General features: G+C 38.6%; 1 protein-coding gene across 1 annotated transcript in view; it reads right to left on the bottom strand.

The window, feature by feature from the left end:
• Nucleotides 1-14,891, bottom strand: part of LOC123867369 (centaurin-gamma-1A) — a 307,921-nt gene that overhangs the window by 12,358 nt on the left and 280,672 nt on the right. The window contains exons 12-15 of the mRNA XM_045909371.1: nucleotides 14,713-14,830; nucleotides 14,075-14,194; nucleotides 13,679-13,910; nucleotides 12,051-12,466 (exon numbers count right to left, since the gene is read on the bottom strand). Of these exons, the coding sequence (XP_045765327.1) occupies nucleotides 12,068-12,466; nucleotides 13,679-13,910; nucleotides 14,075-14,194; nucleotides 14,713-14,830 (869 nt within the window). The 3' untranslated portion in view covers nucleotides 12,051-12,067. The remainder of the gene's footprint in view (nucleotides 1-12,050; nucleotides 12,467-13,678; nucleotides 13,911-14,074; nucleotides 14,195-14,712; nucleotides 14,831-14,891) is intronic.

The raw sequence follows: 14,891 nt of genomic DNA on the forward strand, positions 1-14,891 counted from the left end.
AGAACGAAAAACCCTTGGGTTGTTATGGATATCTACTTAGGTACTTATTTTATTTCTTTAAGAGTTTCTGTGTTTCTCGCGAATGACTTCGAAATGTTAAAACCGCCAAAAACTTATTTGCGTGGTGAATGAAATGCATCTATCTCCTAGTTCCTTTCCTGCTGAGAAGAAACAGCAAGAAATTCGGCAAGAAATTCATATATATACTAATTATCTGATCTTATCCATCGTTAGGTATATGTACGTATTTGGCCAAACTGCTAGTTCCTTTCCTGCTGAGAAGAGCCAGCAAGAAATTCATAGATATACTATATCTGATCTTATCCATTGTTAGGTATGTATTTGTCCAAACTGCTAGTTCCTTTCCTGCTGAGAAGAACTAGCAAGAAATTCAGCAAGAAATTCGTAGATATACTATATCTAATCTTATAAATCGGTAGGTATGTATTTGTCCAAACAGGTTTTTCAAAGTGTCATTACGTAGGTACATAATATTATTTGTTAAGGAACCCCATTTTACACGTGTAACCCGTAAGCACTTTACCTCCTCGTGGGAGGGAAATCACGTTTACACGATTTATCCAATTTACATAGAGCGCTCATTTTTAATGCTGTAAGACGGGAATATACCTATTACCTACTAAAAATGGCAGTTTTTCAAAATAAAAATTTTTTTAGGGTTCCGTTCCTTTAAAGGAAAAAAAAGAACCGTTATAGGATCGCTTTGTTGTAGGTCTGTATGTCTGCCTGTTAGTATGTCTGTCTGTATGTCTGCCTGTCTGTCTGTTCGTATGTCTGTCTGTCATGTGTCCGTCCGTCCGTCGTGTCTGCCAAGAAAACCTATAGGGTACCTACTTCCCGTTGTCCTAGAATCATGTTCGGTAGATAAGTAGATCCTATAGCACAAGTAAAGGGATAAATCCGAAAACCGTGAGTTTGTGGTTACATCACAGAAAAAAAAATGTGCTTCAATTGTTAATTTATGGGACGGCAAACCTTATTGTCTCAGCAACAGGCTCCGTCCAGGCTTACATTTTCAGACTCATTTTATTGAGTTATCTACATTACGGGGTAGGAGCCAGAAAATATTCAGCAAAGCCTGAATCCACCTTACCCACAAAACCTAATTATTATTTCATACAATATTCAGCTTGATTGCCTACATTCAGCGCGTTGTTAAGGCCCGTTCACACAATACATCCGTCATTAAGGGCATAGCCGTGACCAAAATTATTTAATTCCGCTGTATTATTCATTAATTTGCATATGAATACACGCTCGATAAAACTTGTGAAGCCTGAACAATGACTCCAATTTCGCAGTGAGCTCGCGGGCAAAAAATTTAGAACGTGCGTTAAGGGGAGAAACACAATTTTTTAAGTCCTGTGGCAGTTTTCAAACATAACTGTATATAACATAGTCGACAGTCCTCAGTGAAATCTTCTAGGAAGTCTTACACGGTCCCCACAATACAGGTTACCTAGTGTGGAGACCACAAGCAAACGACTTTGTTAAAACTGTTTGAAAATAAAGATATTTTATTTATTTATTTATTATTTTAGACCTAGCGCACAGACTACGGTCTATTTGGGCTGCAAAATTTCAACCACCAGTCTCAGTTTTTGTCTAGTGCTTTGGTCTACAACAATTGGTGTAAAATGTTCTTTTATAATAAAAATTTATAAAAAAAAACAATAATAATAAGAATAATAGATAAGTACCCTTTTCGATGAAAAACTAGCAAATATAAAGTTTATGATTTTGCTATACCTATCTAAGTATACTAGATACCTTTGGATTAAATGTGTGGGAGGATTTTTAACCCCCGACCCAAAAAGAGGGGTGTTATAAGTTTGACGTGTGTATCTGTGTATCTGCGTATCTGTGTATCTGTCTGTGGCATCGTAGCTCCTAAACTAATGAACCGATTTTAACTTAGTTTTTTTTTTGTTTGAAAGGCGGCTTGATCGAGAGTGTTCTTAGCTATATAGCCAAGAAAATCGGTTCAACCGTTTGAGAGTTATCAGCTCTTTTCTAGTTACTGTAACCTTCACTTGTCGGGGGTGTTATAAATTTTTAATTTACACTTGTTATACATACTGCGGTTGAACTTTGAAACTACAGAACTAAGCTCAAACCTCAAACAATGTTTACGAACTAGTCTTGTATGCTTAATTCAATTGCGGTGACAGTTGAGAATAGCCATAACTATCTGAAACCCGCGACTTCGTTCGCGTGGATTTAGGTTTTTCGAAATCCCGTGGGAACTCTTTGGTTTTCCGGGATAAAAAGTATGTGCTAATCCAGGATATTATCTATCTCCATTCCGAATTTCAGCCAAATCCGTCCAGTAGTTTTTGCGTGAAGGAGTAACAAACATACACACACATACAAACTTTCTCCTTTATAATATTAGTGTGATAGTGTGATGTAATAAGTACAATATGCTCTAACTAGGCACCTACCTACCTACAAAACAAACTATGTATGTATGATGAACGTATGATGGTATGTACGTTTCAAAAGTTACAATTAATTTTGGATGAATTTACCTACCCGACCTTTTCCAAATGGCTAAAAAGCCTAGATTATAGAATATAATAATTTTATAATTAGTCTCCGTGGTTTAAAAGCTTTTAAAAGTTAGTCTGTGATATTAGTTGTTGGTTTAGTTTCTGATTATTATGGTGCCCTATTATAGAGGATGCCCGCGACTTCGTCCGCGTGGATTTAGGTTTGTAAAGCTCCCGTGGGAACTGTTTGATTTTCCGGGGTAAAATACCTATGTCAATTACAGGGACGCAAGCTACCTCGGTACCTTTCAAATAAATCGGTTAAGTGGATGTGTTTTAGGAATCCCGTGGGAACTCTTTGATTTACCAGGATAAAAAGTAGCCTATGTCCGTCCCCGGGATATATAAGCTAACCCTGTGTATATGTGTTTCGTCAGAATCGATTAAACTGTTGGGCCGTGAGAAGGTAGCAGACAGACAGACAGAAGACAGACACACTTTCGCATTTATAATATTAAGTATGGAGTATGGATTAGTATGGATTAAACTAATGACAAAACAAATTATATATGGTCACCGACCAGTAAAAATTTGGAAACGGTATCGTCCTTGATTAGGTACAAGTAACCACATAGTTGGTTATTAGACATTAGTCCTATCGCTATGCATCTACGGCCTAATGGAGTACGGTAACAAACGACAATGTAAATTCTGTGGTACTTAATTGAGTTGAGAATGTTGAGATGACAGAGTTGGGTTGTACATTGTGGACAAGTTTGTTAGGTAGGTACCTATTGTTCATTCTAATCGGATTACGTTCCAGGTATTTCCGAGCTTCGGAGACATGTACAGATTAATAGGAGACATGCTTCGAAACGTTCGTATTGCATTATTGCATATACATACATGTGTACCAGGTGATACATATTATAATTGAGGGGCTGGGGAATAAGACTATGTAATTACACTATTATTATTTTAGGTAATAACGTTAGTAATAAATAGGGTGTAACCAGAACGCTAGCCAAATTGTGGGTTATAATGAATATTATACTACTATAAATTACTCGAAAGTACATCATATTCATCGGCAATGCGATTCTTCAACTTATCGGAACCTAGGAGCAGCATCCCAGACTACTCAATAGGACCAATGTAAACACCTCATATACGGAGATTAGAACAGCGCTCCGTTACCACTGTTTCACTGTGTAGAAACGGACTCCCCAATAAATAGGGTGTAACCAGAACGCTAGCCAAATTGTGGGTTATAATAAATATTATACTACCTTAGCATAATGCAATGTCAATAACCATTTGCCTTATCTTGTAGTTTTAGTGATTTAGTATTTTTCAAACCCGCATTGTAGGTATTGCGTACAAAACTCGCGTCAAGTGCCCCACCTACGACGCGGCATTGACTTCGAGTGACTTATTTATGGAATGTTCGTTGATCTCTAGCGTCAATCAGATGTTTTATTTATAATCGATTGTGAACTTTTAAAAATACAGGATTATGAAATAAAACATTCGTAGTTTTTTTTATGGTATCTTATCAGTAATCATCAGTACTATCGTGTATATTAATATTATACATTGCAAATAAAACATCTGACTGACGCTAGAGGTCAACGAACGTTCCGTAACTAGGTCACTCAGTCAATGCCACGTCGTGGGTGGAGCATTGACCCCAGTTTTGCACGTTAAACCACTAAAACTACAAGATAAAGCAAATGGTTATTGGCATTGGATTTTGGCACGCTAAGTTTTTGTCAACTTTTTGGTTACACCTGTAGGTACAGGTCATATTTGCTGCAATTTCAGCGCTCAGCCGAAGGTCACAAAGGATTTCGTAAAAGAAAACTCAAAAGCATCGTGTTCATTTTCCACTTTATTTTCACAAGATCAAGAACATCAACAAATCACTTAATAATTACAGTAACGAAGGTTCAGAGTACAGCTAAGGTCAGCTGCGCTATTTCTATTTACAACTTTAAGCTCTTTGGCCACCACAAAAAATATACAAAAAAAAAAAAAACATTAAAAAATAATGTGAATAGACTCGCAAATCAATTTGTTAACAGACGAACCAATTTTACTGGTGCCAGCAATTCCGTTTATGCCCCTAAAAAAATCCGTCTCGGAAACGCGAGTTAATCTAAGTATTTCCCCTAGACGGGGGAATAATCGGAATTCACTTCGGATTGTTCTTCCGAATTTTTACCCTAAGTTCAACAGTCAAAATAACTATACATTTTAGTATATTATTAATAATAATCACAAAAACTAAATAAAAACAATTAAATCAACTTAAACTTCCTCTTTTTAAATACGACTCCCAAGCACTTTTAGGCTGAGATCTAAAGAGCGTACTTTGACTTTGCTCAGATTTAAGTCAGAGTTAAAACGAGACTGATGTGAGCGTTATAACGTTGTCTCGTTTTAACAGTGATTTAAGTCTGAGCAAAGTTAAAGTGCGCTCTATAGATCTGCCTCAGACTTAAAGAGTCTGAGGCAGGCTTAGTCCGACTTATTTTTAATCCCATTACAAGTTAGCCCTTGACTGCTATCTGAACTGATGTAAAACGATGACGCAATCTAAGATGGTAGCAGGCTTAGACCCGGTATCCACCTAAGCGGAGAGGTGAGGAGATGTATTCTGCCGACCAATCGGATTCATAATAGATGACGCGGATAAATTATCTCGTCATCTTTTAAAAATCTGATTGGTTGATTGAATGTACACATCTCCTTTCCTCTCTGCTTAGGTGGATACTGGACCTCTTGGAAGGGGCGTGGCTAAAAAAAATAACCTATCTTTTTATGGTCTGGTCGTATTATTGGACCCAATAAAGTTGGTTCGTCTGTTAACAGCAACAGCAAAAGTCAGGGTAACGAATTTAAAATTATCAATAAAATTTCAACGTAACTATCCGAAAATAGGTTTAAAAAAATATACAAGGTGCGTTTTACAGCGTAAAGTTCTACAATACGTTATCACGTACCCTCGAATACTGAACTCGGTATTGTTAAAATATACACGAATTACCCCCATTTATAAAAAAATAACTTTACATCAACTGATAAAAAATCTATATTGCTGCATACACACAGTACGAATACACTCTCGCCACGATTCACTTTCAATCAAAGACCCTCGATAGCTCAACGGTTGAGGAGCGGACTGAATTCCGAAAGGTCGGCGGTTCAAACCCCACCCGTTGCACTTTTGTCGTACTCCACTCCTGGCACAAGCTTTACGCTTAATTGGAGGGGAAAGGGGAGTATTAGTCATGATTAGCATGGCTAATATTCTTTTAAAAAAAAGTATCAAACTGGAGCGATATCTCTCCGAACGTGTTGGACTGCCATCCCATGAGTGCGGCAATAGAAGTCACCTGTCACACATTTGTCCACTTCGGTTAGTCTGTTACGACCACCGGGGTCGAAATTTAAAAAGCGTTAGGTACCTACTAAAACTAGTGAATATTTTTCCTGATCTAAAGAACTTCGTTTGTGGCATACGAAAATCGAATGCCTCAATATTTTAGGCCCAGACTCATGCGTAATTCGTACTCATACTGTGTGAACATGGTTACAAATAAAACGCAACAAGCGGGACATCACCCACGGCTTTTTGTAGCGATATAGCTTAAACGCGATTTTAAATCGCGACAATAGCCATACAGAATCGTGGGCAAAGGTACAACGGGACAGCGACGCATCACTACTGTATGAGTATTTATAAAAATCACGTATATAAAAACACGTGGCTTATATCCAAGTGTTTTAGATAAGTGATTTTTTTCACATCGAGTCGTATTATCACGACAACGAATTGAATATAGTGCCTGGCAAACAACGTGGGCCTAAACGTGTAGTGGGAAAAAGTTGGCAAATCCGGGAAGCGGAAGTCGACGTATCAACCAATCGCGTGCACCCGCGCCGACTGATCAACCAATCGCGTGCACGCGCCACTCGCCAGCCAATCGCGTCCATGCTCAAGTTGTTTGTCGGCCACTGTACGAATGAGTGCACAAACGCCCAATCGCGACTCATGTACGGTTGTATGTGAAAACACATCGAAGCGTTACAGCATCGCAACGCGGAAATGGACATTCTGCTCACAAACAACTCCTATGAACGCCCGCCGCCAATTTGGGCGTCATGACGTCGCTTCGCTTCGATGTATTTTCGTACTTCTGCCAAAGTAAATAAGGCTTATGTTTGAGTTGTCATGAAAAGACACCGCGCGGCTCTGCCCATGTTTGTTGCACCTTACAGGTTTTACGTGATAAAAAAATTACAAATATTCTATTAAAAACATAGATACAGAAAATATTATCAAAAACTGTACATAGCAATTCAAATATTAGCCCTAAAAGTGTCGAGTGTGCAACGATATTTATTATATTACTTAGAAAAATTGCAACTTCAGCGCTTACACTATGTACTTTGAACAACGCTAGAACTAAATGCACGTTTTGAGAATCACTCTATAACTATCGCATTAATTCTATTATGATGTACGCGCATTACAGTGCGCACCGCACGCGACGCAAACAACGCATTTTTGAAACTAAAAGCGAGCGACGTCATTAAATCAAATTCAGTCAGTTAGTCAGTATCAGTTTTTTTTATATTCCACAAGTTATAGCTAGACATTTTATTTAGCGTTCAATATATAAGCAAAGTAGAAGCAAAGTAACCGGCGCGACTTTTTGGTAGGAATAACAATAGACGCAGATTTTTAGTAAATATTAGCCTTCATGTTTTGCAATGCGATTCACGCGCCACCAGTTGATGTTACTCTGCTAGTATTGTTTGCCAGTTGTATACCTTCGCGCAAGTATCGACAACAACTGTACAGTTTCATCTCTATAACATGAACGCTGCGCGAACGCATAGATAAAGAACAAAACACAAACATTACTTTTTATATTGGACACCTATAGACGCAACGCAAATTGATACGATTCGACTTGATGGAATAGTTAATGCTGGAAATTCTTAATCACTTCATTTCCCAGCCCGAAATCGAACTATGACAAAAGAAATTCGAATTTTCAGTACAGAAGCGTAAGTTGGTTACGTCGCGTGCGGCGTGTACTGTAATGCGCGAACAGCTTTAAGAAGTACATATTTTTTACATACATTAAAAACCACTGATCATAGACCAAGAGTAGGTGGATTAAAATTTAAGTTAATTTGCACTCACCCCCGGTCTATAAACGGTTGTTTGACATAAAGCGTAGTCTACTTAGAGCAGGCACAGAAGGGTTCAGTACATTTGGCTTAATACGGGAAATCTTAGGAATATCACATCCACTAATCCCTTGGGTCGAAAGAAATTGTTTTATATTTAGGATAAAAAATGGAATGTTTGTTAGTCCTTGGTTTTTTGACATATTACAAAAGTTTAGAATTACTGCTTTAAGCTACTGCCACACTTGCGCCCCGCATGAGTGCAGAATGCAAGATGACATTTATGTAGGTAGTTCATCAAAGTCAAAAAACCAAGAAAATATAAAATTGATAGTTTACCCCAAGGGAGTTTAGATAAAAAGCGACGATATAATATTTATACTACTAAATAATTACTCTAAATTTACCCTACGATAGCGTTGAGCTGAGATCTTGTATACTAATTCAATAATTTATTGTTATATCTAGTAAAAAAAACGTTCTATATCTACGTTCGAATCGATATCGTATCGGACTGAAGGTAAATAATAATCATTTATGCAAAAAAAAAAAAGATATCAAAAATTAAATTTAAGAAATTGAGAATAACTGTTTTAATTACTTATTAATGAAATATTAAATGATCTTTCACACCAATAGACAAAAATATTTACAGACCCAGTTTTTACCTTCGTTTCGATAAATCGATGAGAATATTGATCAAATCGGAGTTTCCGATGCTCAAAACACATATTTTGTGATGTTTATAGTTATTTATATAATTTTTTTGATAGTTGCCGCACTTTCTGGAATACTGACTTGAAGTTTATAATTTTGAATATTTATTATACTGCGTATTAGAAAACAATTATTTTTTAATAATAATAATTAATTACTAATAAACAATTCGCCTATAAAATTGAATGATTCAAATTGACAATTTACAAAAACTTACCTAGATTTTCTGTGAAATTGTTGTTTTTTTTACAAAATTACTAATTAGTTACTAGAAACACATTAGTACACCCACCCACTCCAGCCCATATGGCGCATGTGGAATAAGCCCTCGTACACACTAACGCTTTTTAACCGACTTCCAAAAAAGGAGGAGGTTCTCAATTCGTCGGAATCTTTTTTAACGCATGTAAGAAACAGCGATAAACATTGGCCCAATGCATTCGGCCAATGTACAGGGCGTACATTTTTCGCTTGGATTGGGTTTGGATCACTGGATTCTAATGATCCAAATGAAAATCGTATAAAAAATAAAGACGAAATCTAGATCTAGATAAAAAGATTATTTATCAGCTGTATTATTTAAAATTTAAGCGCTTTGTCTACATGACCGTGTACCGAAATAAAATAAGTAAAACGGATTTAAAAAGATTTTTTCACACGTCAGGGCTTTTCTTAAGCGATTCTTTGCAATTATGTTTGATTTTCAACTCTCGGCGATAAATATAGAATCTAATTTAGCTTTAAACTTTTTAAAAACCCTTCTTAGAAAAGCGTCTATGCGTAGGAGGGCTTAAATTTAGTAAGTTCAGAAGCACACAACCAATACGCAACGTTGCGTGTTGTTGGGTGTTGATAGTGTGTTGTTGGGTGGCGTAGGGTGTTGCAAGTGTGCCCAGCACAGAATTCAAAATAGGTATAGAAATGGCAAAGGTTCATCAGCTTGTCGCCTCGCAGATGTAAAGTGAAACATGAGTAATAGTGAAGCCACACGATGCGATACGTTGCGTTGCGTTGGCAGTGCGACGCATGAGCAGTGCTGCTACATCATCCTACATCCTACATAGAAATCGCTATACCATGCGACACCACGCGTTACGTCGTACGACGTCGCAACGCATGCGCAACGGATTTGGGACCTACCACTACGGTGGACCTACCACTAGGGACGCGGCGTCCCAACGCGGCGGGGAAAGGTAGTGCGATACAACGCCATACTTTCTGCGTTGCGGTCACACAGTTCCCGTGTGGTACCCATTTCACAGCGATGTGGCGCCGTAATGCACCGGAAACGTATCGTGTGGATTCTTAGGTTGAAATCTATAGACCGCACTTTGAATTTGCTTAGACTTAATTTCAGTTAAAAAGAGACAGATTTATGTCAGCAGTATAACGCTGTCTCGTTTTAACAGTGTCTTAAATCTGAGCAAAGACAAAGTGCAAAGTGCGTTCTATAGATCTCAGCCTAATAGTCGTTTTGTAAAAACAGACCTATTTAGCAGATATCGTTTTTATTTGCTTTGGACGCCAGAGACGTTATTATCTAAATACACATATATGCGAAATTAATAAGAATCAGCGACACACTGAATCAACAGATACCATTTCTATTACATCATTTGCGATTCTGTGGTAATCAGCTTTTAAAACGTTCAATGACTCAAATCATTCACACTGGACGTTCGTGAAAACAAAATATAAATATGACACATCATATTTTTTTTAATTACGATTAATAATAATTATCTAATTATAAAACTTATGTTCATAGTGATTCTTTCTATTATTATGATAATATATTACGTCTCTATTTTTCATTACAAAATTAAGCGGTTCAGAAGTTTAAAATCCGCCACTTTTAAGAAAACTCAAACTTTAGAATAAATTCGATAAAAAAATTAACACCACTGAAAAACGAAACCACCTAAGAGGCATTCACCAAACGTAAAAAATGAGCACCAAAATTATGAAATTTATCTAGCACATGGGAGGTGTCGGTTTCAATTGTCTAATTCTCTTCGTAATAGCCCAGCCTAGTAGTATTTAGTGATACAAAACAAAGACCCAATTTTTGACAATTATTATGCAGTTTTAAAAATAGCACCTCTGTACCATTTTTCAAATTGGAATAAAATATTTTTACAAACTTCGAGAACAATATAATAATTAGTTATTGTGTGTATGCTACATAGGTACACTAAATAAAACCAATAATTTTATGTACAATATAAATAAGATACTTTAAATAAAACCAGGTAAAAATACATTACAAAGTAAGGATTTACATTTATGTAATTAAATTTAATTGTTGTCACAAATAAACAAGTTTTCAAATACTAGGTTTTGATTTAAAATAGCCAACTATATTTGAATAATATGTAAAAACACAAGAAGATCACAAAAGTCGGCTACATTTCAAAATAAACTGTATATTAAAAAAAAAATTGATTAAAAAAAAAAGTAATAGCTCTAATAAGCTTTGTTGGTAAACTATTTTAAGTAAGTAGTTGTATGTATATTTAGTAGATAATAGTTATGATTCAGTTATGTAGTGATGTATGGTAACTATGTCATATTTGTTTAACATCAGTCGAATATCAATAAAAACATTCGTTAATTAAACTTTTTTTTATTTAATTACATTATTAATTACAAAATTAATTTAATTATATTAAATTATCTTTTGCCGTTCTGACGATTTATTAGAATAGACTAAGACTACCTTTTTAGAAGAAAATATGACATTTTGCACTAAAATAATTTGTGCGTATAATTTTCATGATAATTATTATGAATGTGAATATTAAAAAATCGATACAATTATAACGAATATAATCTAAATATAACAGTGCGGCTAATACTGTTGAACACAATCTAACCTCAAATATCATAAACATAATATTGTTATCCCTTTCATAAAGCTCTCCGCGAAAAAGGACAGCACTAGATTTAGATCTGTCAATTTATGGCTGAAATTAATAATCAATAATTAATTAACGTTGTTATTATCAAATATTATTATAATTAACGTTACCATCAAAAATTACAAGTCCTTATAAGAGACCTATGCCCAGCAGTGGACGTCTATTAATAGGACCTTGGAGTGTACTAATAAAATGATGTGATGTTTTGTATAGCGGTAGTTTATGGGGGCTAGAAGTCATTAATTTTTAAAAGTCATGACTTTTATTTATTTTTAACATATTAATTATATTAACATCACCTTGTATGGAAGCAATTAATGACGTCACAAGCCGTAAACGACAATTTTTAACATAAAAATTATTTTTATGTCAAAAAATTGAAAAATATTTGTCATCATTGACCTTAATAAACTAAATATAATATTATTATATGTAAAAATAAATGTTTTTTTTTTTAATTATTCTTTTTAATAATGAACTCTAGGCCATAAACTACCGCTGTACAGAGTACAGTCCAAGACCCTATTGATAATGATTTTGTTATTATTAATTTCATCCGTAAGTTTAGAGATTGTGAACAACAGAATTGACCACTTTATACGTATAACTTGAAAACACAATTTACATTCATTAACGCCTCATTCTAACAAATCATCAGACAGCGCACAAAGAAAAAAGTACAACAATTGTACGTATATTTTATTATTTATATTACACAATACTCCCACATTTACCATTAGTCAAAGATAGATTATGTCCAAAAGAGGGCCTGCCTAGAGTTTGGTTATAATCAAAACCATTATTCATGTACTGGTTGTTCTGTAGACCGATTAGGATTTCTACTAGGGCGTTAGAGGCGCTCTGGGCATTTAGTAAATCGAAAATGATGCAATTGCACTCCGGTTCTGGGGTCTTGGTACTTTTCGCGCTGGAACTAGAGCTAGTGGAGTTAGTTCCGGAGCTGGTGGGGGGGTTTGGGTGGAGGGGGCAGGTGATTTGGAGGTTTTTGGGGAATTGGGTGGGTATGCCCGAGAGATGGTTGGCGGCGGCGCGGGCGTAGAACACGCAGGTATGGCCGTCTGCGTCGGGGAAGTTTGGGTTGCCGTTGTGCTGTGGACAAAAAACATCTATTTATATTTAAAAAAAACTAACTGACTGACTTGGAATTCTTTGATCTTCAGGGATAAAAATCAGCCTTTGCCAAGGCTATGACGAGAGCACACCCCGCAAGACTGGTTATTCTGTTTATCCTCCGCCACGATGATGTGCCGCGGCGGCCGCAACTCTGAACGCCAATGCGCGCTCTCTCGCTCTGTCACTGAGCCACTCACTCACTCTTTGTCTTTGTCACTCACCCATATCAGCAGCTGATCGGCCAACAGATGCCCTGCGGTGGCCGCAGCTCTCAACGCCAATGCGCGCTCTCTCGCTCTGTCACTGAGCCACTCACTCACTCTTTGTCTTTGTCACTCACCCATATCAGCAGCTGATCGGCCAACAGATGCCCTGCGGTGGCCGCAGCTCTCAACGCCAATGCGCGCTCTCTCGCTCTGTCACTGAGCCACTCACTCACTCTTTGTCTTTGTCACTCACCCATATCAGCAGCTGATCGGCCAACAGATGCCCTGCGGTGGCCGCAGCTCTCAACGCCAATGCGCGCTCTCTCGCTCTGTCACTGAGCCACTCACTCACTCTTTGTCTTTGTCACTCACCCATATCAGCAGCTGATCGGCCAACAGATGCCCTGCGGTGGCCGCAGCTCTCAACGCCAATGCGCGCTCTCTCGCTCTGTCACTGAGCCACTCACTCACTCTTTGTCTTTGTCACTCACCCATATCAGCAGCTGATCGGCCAACAGATGCCCTGCGGTGGCCGCAGCTCTCAACGCCAATGCGCGCTCTCTCGCTCTGTCACTGAGCCACTCACTCACTCTTTGTCTTTGTCACTCACCCATATCAGCAGCTGATCGGCCAACAGATGCCCTGCGGTGGCCGCAGCTCTCAACGCCAATGCGCGCTCTCTCGCTCTGTCACTGAGCCACTCACTCACTCTTTCTCTCTGTCACTCACCCATATCAGCAGCTGTGCAGCCGCCAGATGCCCGCAGCGGCCGCGGCTCTCAACGCTAGTGCCCGTTCGACGGGCACGGGGGCGCAGCCAATAGTACCCACGGTCACCCTCGTTCCCGCCGGTCTCAAAGCTTCACCCCCAATCCACCTAATACCGCTGGCTCGCATGAGAGGAACGCTCATTTCTCATACTCCAAATATATCTTTCTCTTTCTATCTTACTCCCCTTCTCCCTCTCTCTCTCTTTTACTCACCCATATCAGCAGCTGTGCAGCCGCCAGATGTCCCGCAGCGGCCGCAGCTCTCAACGCTAGTGCCCGTTCGACGGGCGCGGGGGCGCGCGGTGGGGGCGCGGCCAGTAGCCTCGCTAGAGTACCCACGGCCCCCCTCGCTCCCGCCGCTCTTAGAGCTTCACCCCCTGATCCGCCTGATACCGCCGGCTCGCATGAGAGGAACGCCCGTCGCTCGTATTTCAAACGTATCCATCTAGAAAACAAAAAAATAGAGTGTATAATCTTTACGCGTGGTTAAACTAACGTTGCTCCTTCGATCTTTCCTCGTTTCACTTCGCGGTATTCGAGCGCATAACTTGATAGGAGCTTCACTTCAATAAAAAGGAAAGATTTTGGCAAGAAAGAAGTAAACCTTACCTTTCCTTCTCTTCCCTCGTGGAGGTCGCGATGGGTTTGATGTGTCCCCGCAGGTCAGCCTCCCATATCGAGTTGGCGAGCGAGTTACCCATCGTCACCATTACGCTCACATGACCCAGTCTGAAAAGCAAATCACCCATTTGAAATATTTATTAGAAAAAATCAATCAAGCAATAAAATCAATATCCATACTAATATTATAAATGCGAAAGTGTGGGTCTCTCTGTCAGTCTGCTAGCTTTTTCACGGCCCAACAGTTTAACCGATTTTGATGAAAGGTTAACACACCTTACCACAGCTAACACAGCTTACATTCCGGGGACGGACATAGGCTTTTATCCCAGAAAATCGAAGAGTTCCCACGGGATTTTTAAAAACCTAAGACCATGCAGGCAAAGTCGCGGATATCATCTAGTAAAAAATAAACCGTACATTACATTTAACAGTACATTTAGCAAGAGACATTCCAATTCAATCAGTCTTGATAACAGAAAAAAATTCAGGCATCAGGAAAGGCTCGACAGAAGCGAAGCTTCTACGCCCCTTTGGTGGAAGTAATTTTGAGAAGACTGGACTGAACCAGACCAGATCAGTCCGGTCCAATCCAATCCAATCAGTAAGTATATGTATCTACTCACGGCCACTCGTCGAGGTCGAGCGAGCGCACGCGGGAGATGTGCGAGCCGAGGTTGCGGTGTACGCCCGAACACTCGATGCATATCAGCACGCCCAGGTTGAGGCTCGCCCAGTCCGGGTCTGGAATATTACATGAATTATCACATTAGGATACAAATTACGCCCTCGGTCCTTAGACTCG

This window comes from Maniola jurtina, chromosome 8 (genome assembly GCF_905333055.1).
Source record: "Maniola jurtina chromosome 8, ilManJurt1.1, whole genome shotgun sequence".
NCBI lineage: Eukaryota > Metazoa > Arthropoda > Insecta > Lepidoptera > Nymphalidae > Maniola > Maniola jurtina.